The sequence below is a fragment of the Pygocentrus nattereri genome, chromosome 7, assembly GCF_015220715.1.
Source record: "Pygocentrus nattereri isolate fPygNat1 chromosome 7, fPygNat1.pri, whole genome shotgun sequence".
In the NCBI taxonomy this organism is placed as follows: Eukaryota; Metazoa; Chordata; class Actinopteri; order Characiformes; family Serrasalmidae; genus Pygocentrus; species Pygocentrus nattereri.
In genome coordinates, this window is record NC_051217.1 from 11,173,580 (window position 1) to 11,184,886 (window position 11,307).

An 11,307-nucleotide genomic window follows, 5' to 3' on the forward strand; every position below is an offset into this window, starting at 1 on the left:
TGAGCTTGTTTGCATTGGAGAGCTGCTTTCTTTCCAGGATAAATTTCAGGCCTAGACGTTTACACAGAGCTTACAGGAGCAACTCCCTGAGCACACAGTGTACATTAATCTACATCACTCATGTGCTCATGTGTATATATGCTTGTGGTGTGGCTGGTATAGTGTAGTGGATAACCCCACTGTCCTGCGCACGGAAGATTTCAGAGATGTTACATTCACCTGCTTATATAACACAATTAAGTTGTGTTATATAAGCTGTGTTTGTAAGGTTTGTAACATTTTAGGCTTCAGGACATCTACAGAATATTATATCATAGTATAAGATCGAGTGTCTCTAAAACCATAAATACAGGGATATCAACAGTGTTACTTAAATTTAATTAGACTTTAGCTGGAAACAGCTGGAAAACTTTTTACATGTGTACTGGTAAGTAGACTCTGGAATTGTCCAAAATTTAAAGTAAGTGAAGTAAGAAGTACGCACTCAACAAAAGACTAAAGCCAGCAGTAACTTCAAATGAAACCAGTGACATTCTGGCCAAGACGACACATTGATTCTTTTTATGTATACTCATGATGATGAGTCTGGCACTAGTTTGATTTTATTTCTTTTAGCTTTTGATGTCTACTGCCAGCTTAAGCAAGAAGTTATGATTGAAATGAAAAGGAATCAAGCTGTTATAACCTTTTGCTTAGTCATTTGTTAAACACTGGTCTCTGCAAACTTGGCTGCCAACAAGCACAAATGTTAACTCCTTAAATGGCCAGAATATGGCATTATATTCCACATTATATATGCTATACATACAGCCAGCTTACACTGGAAAACCCATATTTCCTTGCTTTCTGTGCTTCCTTGAAATAGAACTTGTTGACATTTTCTATCTAAATTAATCCAAACTGTGGTCCTATAGTAAAAAAAAAAGTATTCAGATTTTAGATAAGGATCATGTAATCTTTTTTTTAACCTATGGTGATAAGCTAAATATATACAAAATCACCATTTTATATTAAAAGTTGTCTGTCCCAGAACCCTAACTCCTGCACAATTTAGGATATCAAATCAGAACAGAGGTTTACATTGTGGCTTTATTCTTAAAGGCACAATAAAAACAGCTTGTTTAAGTGTAATGATCAAGAGAGGTTGGAAAAATGAATTTTGACTATATAAAACCACAAAAGATCGTAAGTGGAAGAAATGAAATAGCAGGAAAATGTAGTATATGGAAAAAAAAAAAGAGTTAGGAAAAGTTGAAATGAGTACAGATTAACTATGTCTTATCAAAGAATCCAGCTGTCCCATCACACAGTAATGTGCCTAATCTCCTGATAGTGACTCACCTGTATGAGGGGCATAGAGTGCATACAGAGAACACATGAACCCACACCTCTCATAACACACCAGAAGACAGGAAATCAGAATGACTAATTGTGTGTGTGTGTGTGTGTGTGTGTGTGTGTGTGTGTGTGTGTGTGTGTGTGTGTGTGTGTGTGTGTGTGTGTCTATCTGCGTAAAGCAGGAAAAACAATAATGTGCAGAGCGCTCCATCACTGGAGGAGAAGCCATACCTGCAGGAACATTTCCTGAGGGACCACATTGCTGACATTGATCTGCTTACACTCACTGCTCTGCCTCATGACCTGGACCAGCAAGAGTGGATGGCATTTAACAGTGAGTACAGGCACAGGCATCTAAAATACATCATCACTACCAATCATATCATCCTCTTGTGACTGAGGTGCCCTTAAGCAAGGCACCTAACCCCCAGCTGCTCCCCAGGTGCTGCAGATCGGGCTGCCCACCGCTCCGGGCAAGTGTGCTCACTGCACCCTAGTGTGTGTCTTCACTAGTGTGTATGTGGTGCTTCACTGCATGGATGACTGCCGAGGTGAAATTTCCCTGTTGTGGAACTAATAAGGGTCACTTAATATTAATCTTAATGTTTCATGATGAATGAAACAGCAGAACAATTTGAAAAGGAATCTCCCAAGCTTAAGATTAAGATAAGTTAAGATAAATTAGTTGGTGTGTCTTCCCTACTTCTATAAAATTACTGAGTCACAGATACTGATTTTGTGTGAAAGTGAAATACGAAGCCATTCAAAAATGTGTAATCATTGTTGTCGATGATATAAACCTCTGTGTTGCAGAAACATGTATGAAATGATTGGAATATGATGCTAGTGCTTTACAGCTTCATAGGTTTCTACTATTTCATAGAATCTGTAAAAATACAAACTTAGATCCAGAATGATGAAAAGAGCTGTAAATGACAGATCATTTAGAAAGTTGTAGAACATTGAGAATGGGAAAATATATATTGAGAAAATAAAAGATAATACATAAAATAATATTTTAAAAAATACAAATATATTTTACTTATATACTTATATTTGAAAAGTCATGATCAAATCATGAGAAAAATAACTCAAGAACTTGCTATAAATAAGTAATCATATTACAATATTATAACACATGCAATATAGAATATAATGTCTTGATTCCAAAAAACTTTAAATATTGGAAAGAAATATGTAAAATTACCATATGCTGTCTGGCTTATAGTATTTCAGTTTAAATTATCATTGAATAAAATAAATAATTATTATGACTATCATTATTAGGATTATTATGATTTATTATTAAATGAAATACCCTATATTGCTAAAACTACTCACTTTTCTGCCTTCACACACATACAAATTGAGTGACATCCCATTCCTTATCCATAGGCTTTAATATGATGATGGCCCACCCTTTGCAGCTATAACAGCTTCCACTCTTCTTGGAAGGCTTTCCACAAGGTTTAGGAGTGTGTTTATGGGAATTCTTTACCATTCCTCCAGAAGTAGATTTGAGAGGTCAGACACTGATGTTGGACAAGAAGGCCTGGCTTGCAGGATCTGCATTAATCTGCTCATCCCAAAGGTTTCTATTGGGTTGAGGTCTGGACTCTGTGCAGGCCAGTCAAGTTCTTCTACACCAAACCAAATCATCCATGTCTTTATGGACCTTGCTTTGTGCACTGATGCATAGTCATGTTGGAACAGGAAGGGGCCATCCCCAAACTGTTCCCACAAAGTTGGGAGCATGAAATTGTCCAAAATCTCTTGGTCTGCTGAAACATTAAGAGTTCATTTCACTGGAACTAAGGGGCCAAGCCCAACACCTGAAAAAAATCCCACAACATAATCCCCCCCTCCACCAAACTTTGCACTTGGCACAATGCAGTCAGACAAGTACCATTTTCCTGGCAACTGCCAAACCCAGACTTGTCCATCGGATTGCCAGACAGAGAAGCGCGATTCATCACTCTAGAGAACACGTCTCCACTGCTCTAGAGTCAAGTGGCGGCGCATTACCAGCTGCATTTGGCACTTTGCATTGCGCTTGTTGATGTAAGGCTTGGATGCAGCTGCTTGGCCACGGAAACCCATTCCATGAAGCTCTTTATGCACTGTTCTTGAGCTAATCTGAAGGCCACATGAAGTTTGGAGGTCTGTAGCATGTCTGTACAATGACCCTCTGCATCCGCTGATCCCTCTCGTTCATTTTACGTGGCCTACCAGTTCATGGCTGAGTAACTGTCATTCCCAATTGCTACCACTTTGTTATAATACCACTGACAGTTGACTGGAGTATTTAGTAGGGAGGAGCTTTTACAACTGGACATGTTGCACAGGTAACATCCTATCACGGTACCACCCTGGAATTCACTGAGCTCCTGAGTGCGACCCACTCTTTCACACATGTTTGTAGAAGCAGTCTGTAGGCCTAGGTGCTTGGTTTTATACACCTATGGCCATGGAAGTGATTGGAACACCTGAATTCAATTATTTGAATGGGTGAGTGAATACTTTTGGGAATATAATGTATAATCTATTCAAACACATCATGCTACCATTAGCATAAAATATGTCTACTCAGTCACTTTTGGGTTAGAGCTTTACTTTATTTGTGCAATTTTGACCAATGTAACTTTAAATCCATGACATGTTCTCTGATATAATTACATTCTAGACAAACCTAAACTGTAATGATTTGGCTCCTGTACACACAGCAACATATGGAGGGGTTTTACCTCAGCATTTCTGAATAATAAATTAACAAACAACTGAGCAGAATTTAGATCATCTCTAGATGAACTACGTATATTCATTTTGTTACACAGTGACCAACTTTTTTTACATTATTTTTAAATTACAGATGTTTACATTATGTAGATTGTAATATATCTGATATATGAGGTTAATCACCTATTCTTTAGTGGGCAGGCTGTCAGGATAAACAACAACACTGTTTGTATTTCATGCGTAACAAAGGACACAATGGCATTTTATGAAACTGTATTGTGTCACTGTTTACAGTATGACTTTGTAAAAATAAGTTTCAGAACAATACTTGTTATATGAGTGATCTGGTTTGCATAACAAATGATAACCAAAGCCACTAAGTCTGATAGAAAGAAGATGAAGCACACTGAGTTGATTTTGAATCCATCAGTAGTCACAGAGATGAACATTTGCATTCGCTACACAAGTCTAAAAGGAAAACTTCAGTTTAAATAAAATGTTGGATCCTATATCATGGAATTTTTTTTTCAATAAAGCACGTTGGTGCAGAATATAAATACTGTTAAAATTTTATAATGTACCATTAACTCTCCCGTTCATACAATCCATATATAGAACTATATAGAACTAAATTACAAAATCAGCTTGGTTTGAGGAACTTTTTGTGATGTCACAAAAATACAGGGCAACCATTCAGAACAGAATTCATTTATATATTTCAGTCTTAAAGACAACAAACAGCCTGTTTAATTCTAAAGGGATTAAAGGTCTGTGGGTGTAAATCTGCACAAATGCTACGAATGGACTTCATGGAAAAATAAAACTCAAGAAAATGTAAGATGTGGGCTGTTTAACTCCTACACAGATAAGTTTTCTGTCAGGATTATCTCTACTGTCACTCATAGATAGTGTCATCTGAATATTATAGATTATAAACAAAGATGATAAAAGAGAAATACCAGTGAAGCATTTAATAATGTCACCTATGTTTGCTTAATCCATAAACTATAATAACATGTCACTATGTCAAAAGACTAGGGAGGCTGTATATCTTCACTGGGAAAATCAGTGTGTATATATGTGTGTGTTTTAATTCTCTTCCTCTCTCTCTTGCTTTTTTCCAGCCATCTCTTTCTTTCAGAATACAACTCTTATGTCCAGTGCTCTCTCTGAGTTCTGCACCTTGACAACCTGCCCAACAGCCAGTGGTCCAGGAAACAAGTGAGGAGTATCAATACACACATACTACACATATCCTATGTGTAATATGTAACAATATACATTTTCTAAACTTAATCCTAAACCTTAATGTCAGTAAACAAAAAGATAGTAGGTAATGAATGAATGAATGAATGAATGAATGAATGAATGAATGAATGAATACACATTTTACAAATTTTTGTAGGTCATGACAGTGCAGCTTAGGCTTTTTCCTACAGTGTCAGATTATTTTCCTGAAAATGTACTAAACACACACATACGCACACATACAGGTGATGTACAGAAATGTCAGTGTGTTCTCAACCCTGGTCACTGAGAACCCCCAGCCCTGCACATTATTGTGTTTTCCTGTCAGAACACTCCCACTTCTACCCAGGAAGGGCTTGTTAATTAGCTGATTAGTTGGTTCAGGTGTTTTGGCAGCAGGGAAAACGATAAAATGGGTAGAGGGTCCTCCAGGACTAGGGTGGGCAACCGCAGTGTTCAGAAGCTGTGCCTCTTTGCTGTGTTTGCTATGCAGGGTGTATGAGTGGACGGATGAGAATGGAAGGAAGCTGAAGTGTTCAGCTCCTCTCTACACTGACTACGCCATGTCCTACATCCAGGAACTCCTCACAGATGAGAATGTTTTTCCTACTAGGGCAGGTAAAAAAATGTCCAAGTCCTACACAGCACATGCACATTCTTAGGCTTTGGATGTTCCATCACTCAAGAGCAACACTTGAGAACACAGTCTCTTTATAAACACTTTATATTTTACTAGCCAAAATGTGCCCTTGGCCATGGGGACTAATGTGCAGCTGCTCCAAAACATCCTATTCTATAGATATTATACAAACTGTGTCCATAATTGAATGCCTGAGCCAGCAATGGGTGCACCTTAAAGTGTCTGGATTTACTTATTAGAAGGGGTGTCTGGATACCTTTGGACACTTAGTGTATGTTTAAACAACTAGTGTGAGCTGAAACAAGGCTTAGGTAAAACTTGGAATTGTTGTGTGTGTATGTGTGTGTGTGTGCGTGTGTGTGTAGATGCGCAGTTCCCACCTGGATTCATGTTCTTGGTTCAGAAGGTGTTTCTGCTGCTGTTCCGAACCCTCGCTCACCTGTACAGAGCTCACTACAGGGACGCCATCGCCATGGAGATACACCCACACCTCAACACCCTCTTCACACACTTTATCACATTTAGTCACGCCTTTAAACTGCTGGAGCCCTCAGAGACTGCACCACTCGACGACCTGATCACAGCTCTAATGCAGTAATACACACACACGCACACAGTACTGTACAAAAGTCCCTTCATTTATTACGTTTTCATCCAAAATGGTGATTAAGTACAACTGATTAATTTTTCTGAGTTTAGATAATTAGCATAAGGAAGGTGAAAGTCAAAAGAAAGTTAATAATAAAAACTGGAATTTCAAAAAATCATTAAAAGATATAGAGAAAATGGATTTCTTAACAACCACACAAGACCTGGTAGACCACCAAAACTGTCACCATCAATTAAACAGCACTTAAAGGTTTCACCTTTGAGAGAGAGGAGAAAATCAAGCCCCACTGTTGCTTCAGGTCTGATAAAAATCCACAGGTGTTTCTGTCTATCCTTCCACTGTGAGACAACTCAGCACTATGAGCCTGAAAGAATGTGTAGCCGTCGAGAAGATATCACTGAGAAAAGAAAATAGACAAAAAGGAACATTTGTAAATTGAACAAGCTTAAATAATTAAATTAAACAGGCTGCTGGTGTTCTTAGAACAATTGACTGTCCACCCCAAAGTCCTGAACCCTGGGATTACTTGGATCATGAGAAACAACCAAAAATACAACCAAATTCTAAGACTGAACTTTAGATGTGTAGAAAAAATATTCCTGAAAAAAAATCTCTGAAAAACTGAAATCTCCCAAAAAGAATGGAAGCTAAAAGGATTACAGAGTAGACATAGCGGGTATTGAAGCTTCTGTGTAATTTTCTGTTAAAAGTGTAACTTGTACTTTGTAGCCATTCTGACTGGAAATGACATAAATGAAGGTTCTCTGACTTTTGCTCAGTATTGCACACACACAAACACACACACACAAACATACAAGTTCATATACTGGAGCCAAAGAAATGTTGGATTGCTTTCACACAGAGTTCTGCTCTCTGTATTCTTGACTGAATAGAACTTAAGTGTTTCACTGTAAAATTAAGCTCTGTCTGTCAAGCTGGATGGTGTAGTAGATCCAGTGGCCTGACCCCTGTTTGGACACTCATTAAAGCAACAGTTGGACGGTTATGAAATATACAGACAAAATTCCGGCTCCAGAATGGCTGCTGTTACCGTTTTAGCTATGTTGAGTATTGTTCCCCATTTTTATAGAAAACAGTGTCAACTTGACACGTTTTGAGAGTTTGATGATTTAGGCCAAATGCTAAATGGCTAAATGGTCATCATTACTTAGCTACACTAGCCTTGTGGCTCCAATGGAAAATGATATGCTACATTTTGCCTAAAAGGAAAACTTGTACACATTTGATTGAACTTTCACTTTAACCCACCTGATGGACACTGCTGAAGGCCTTCATAGAGTGCTGTGAGGAAAGGGACAGAACTGGGAGTGCTACTGCATGAGCGCTGGAGCCGCAGCACAGTGGTTGGGGTGTACGTATGTAGAATACAGATCAGCTTCCTTTATTTACTCGAGGGCATGTTGTAAATATTAAGAAGGCCACCGCATTACAAATGTACACAGTGCCTACTCCCACTCCCTCTCGCATGGAGAGTATGCATCAGATATCTGGTCTAACTGGTTTAAAGAGGAATAAGATCCTTTCACACACATACTCGACTTTTTCCCTCATCAGGTATGAAATTATTTATAACATTTATGGCCTCATGTTTGCTGTTAGCATTGACATCTATAAAATGTGTTCTTGCTGTGTTACACGTACTTTGTACTCAAGTCAATGTACTTAAGTACTTTTTTCAAGTATCTGTATTTTATTAAAATATTTCCATTATTTGAGACTTTCTTTCATTCCACACTGAAATAGTCTACTTTTATGCCAGTACTTTTTGCAAATTACTGTGAATTAAAAACTAGATTTTCCATAATATACAAGATACACTTTCACAAATAGTCAATCATAGCATACCTTACACTAAATCCCACCCCTTACTACTGAATGTACAGTCATAGATTAGCAACAGTAACCCAGGCTTCTCTGACAAGCATTCAGAATTAAAAATACTGTAACATTGTGCAGGGTATTTTTCAAAACAGATGCCCAATATCTCAGGAGTTTAGCTTGGGAATACAATTTTATCCTAAACCAGGGGTCCCAACCTTTTGCAACCCACAGCCCACACATCTGACCAGAAAAGCTTTCGCAGCCCACAAGATGAAGAAATCAACCTGATCATTTAAAATGTAATATAATATAATGATCAATGTGGCCTATCAAATTTCACATGACGTGTGCATATCTGTATATGTAAGTAGATGTACTTACTTTACATGTGCACTGATATAAACAAATGCTGCAACTATTTCATGTTCCATTTAAAGACACATTACACTGTGCTTTTGTTGTCATACACTGTAATAATACAGAGTTTATTCTATGGAATTAATAACACTAAACAATCACTCTACTATGTTAACAACACTAAGTATTTTGTTTATTATTATCCACCCATTTTCCAAGCCGCTTCCCCGTCAGGGTCGCGGGAGTTCTTACCTTACCTTTTTTTATGGAAGTTTGATGATTAATGGCTATTAGATCTTTACATTTTGACCATTAATTACTTCTTAAATTCCTCTTACTCAATCATGAATTACTGCTTTTGGGTCCCTCCAAGTGAAGTGACAACCTTTTCCATTAATTATATTATGAACTAATGTTTGACAATGACAGGCTAACTTACCAACTAACAATGTACTCATTTACTAATCGATAAGCGCTTAATCATTTACTAAGTAATGCTTAATGAAGAGTTAATAACTAAATAATGGGAAATGAATAGGTGATTATTATACAATTAATGATTGGCGACCCTTAATGTAAAGTGTTACTAAGTAAAACATATAAATATGGCACTTTTACTTTAGTCATTTTTACCAAGCTGCACTTTTACTTGAACTACTGGATTTGTATATGTTGCAAATCACGCATTACACACAGTGCCCTGCTCACTGCTGTCAACATCAATGAATAAAAACTGTAAGAAGACTCTCACAATCCTACAGAGATACAGGAGCCTGTATACAGGAGAAGTATATTAAAGTATGATGGAGATACCAAAATGTACATGCTAGGGTTTGTTCTGAGGCTGATGATATGTTGTGGGCTTCACTCAGCCAGTTGGGGGCAGCACAGTACAACACTGTGAAGAACATTCCAATGAAGAACTCACCAGGGCAATAAAAGCAACTCTGAATGCTTGACATAATTATATGGTGTCCAGAGGAATTTGCTTAGCTAAGCATAAAAAAGGGTGCACACACGCACACACACAAAAAAACAAGACAAAACATGATCACAGCTGTGAAATACTGAAAAGTTATATATGTTATAAGAATTTCAATGAAACTTCTTTAAATCTGTGAAATATTCACATCAAACTAATCACTGACGCTGAAGTGGGAACAACTGAATGGACGATGACAAACTGAAAGGAAAGAAAGCAAAGGGAGAAAAGTAAAGAACGAAACATGGAGAACGGAAAAAGAAAAAATAGGATGGAGGAGAGGGAGAGAGAGAAAGAGGGATGGAATGAGGGGAGAGACAGACAGAATGAGAGAAAGGGGATGAAAGAGGGAGAAAAAAAGGGAGAGAGCGAGAAAGAGAGAGAGATTATGGATCAGATGGCATTGCTTTCTTAGCAGCTGTGTCTCAGAAGGGTTGAGCCTATCAGAAGGTGCAGTGGTCCAGTGAAAGGCTCTTTCAGGAAGCAGAGACTCTGGCTTGTGACTGACTCTACCTCCATTCTACACAAATCACCTGTTCAGTTAGCCAGCTTGGCTTTCAAGAGTTGTTATGAAAAGTTATGAACTCACACGTATCCATGCCATGTGGCCTTCTAACCAGCCACACACTTATCTTACTGTTTGTGTGTGAATAGTTTTCTAATTGAATGTGTGCCTGTGTGTGTGTGTGTGTGTGTGCGTGTCTTTGTGTGTGAATAGTTTTCTATATAAACGTGTGTACGTGTGTGTGTGTGTGTCTGTATGTTTGTGTGTGAATAGATTTCTATATGAACTTGTGTGTGTGATCACAATATAATAAATACTAACAGGACCTGAATCAGTACAAACTGCTCTTTTTATGTTTAATAATCAGCATGTGCTCTGCTGGTCCTACGCTGCTAGTCACAAAATCATCACTGCATTACAGCACAGCAGAGGAAATCCAAGTAGTGATATAAACTTTCTTCCAGCCTTCCATTCTATCCTCAGAGCCAGGCCAGATGCCCATGCAGTGCCAGGCTGAAATGAATCAGACAAGTGTACTTTGCACTAGCACATGGCTAGAATGAGATTTTAATACCATTCTAATAAAAGTGATGAGTCTATGATGAGTGTTTAATGAATTTCTGGTGAGTGTGTGGTAATAGGGGATGGAGTTCACGCGCACACACACACACACACACACAGACACACACACACACAGGCACTGAAGCGGTCAGCTCTGTCTGTATGAAGTGATGCATGAAGACGGGTATATCCGATTGCTGCCCAACTCAGATATACACTTCCACACACAGTGCAGTGAACTCGTGGATATCAGTGCCACCATGAAGTTGGATGACATACAGACTGGACCTTGTCCAGCATAGCTTGTAAGTGTGAGCCCTCACTTATAATATGGAGGAAGTGGAGTCTGAGAATACGTCTCAGAGTACACTGTATATCTAGACTGAATACTTAAAATGCCTCTCTTTTATGACTTTATAGTATATTATAAAATGTCAAGTTTCTCTACAAACATATAAACTCTCTTGGGACTACATAGTTACATAGTC

General features: G+C 38.1%; 1 protein-coding gene across 1 annotated transcript in view; it reads left to right on the forward strand.

Moving 5' to 3' along the window:
• ppp6r2b (protein phosphatase 6, regulatory subunit 2b) overlaps positions 1-8,303 on the forward strand; it is a 36,396-nt gene extending 28,093 nt beyond the window's left edge. The window contains exons 22-25 of the mRNA XM_037540217.1: positions 1,521-1,672; positions 5,199-5,295; positions 5,816-5,940; positions 6,328-8,303. Of these exons, the coding sequence (XP_037396114.1) occupies positions 1,521-1,672; positions 5,199-5,295; positions 5,816-5,940; positions 6,328-6,560 (607 nt within the window). The 3' untranslated portion in view covers positions 6,561-8,303. The remainder of the gene's footprint in view (positions 1-1,520; positions 1,673-5,198; positions 5,296-5,815; positions 5,941-6,327) is intronic.
• The last annotated feature ends 3,004 nt before the right edge of the window (positions 8,304-11,307 follow it).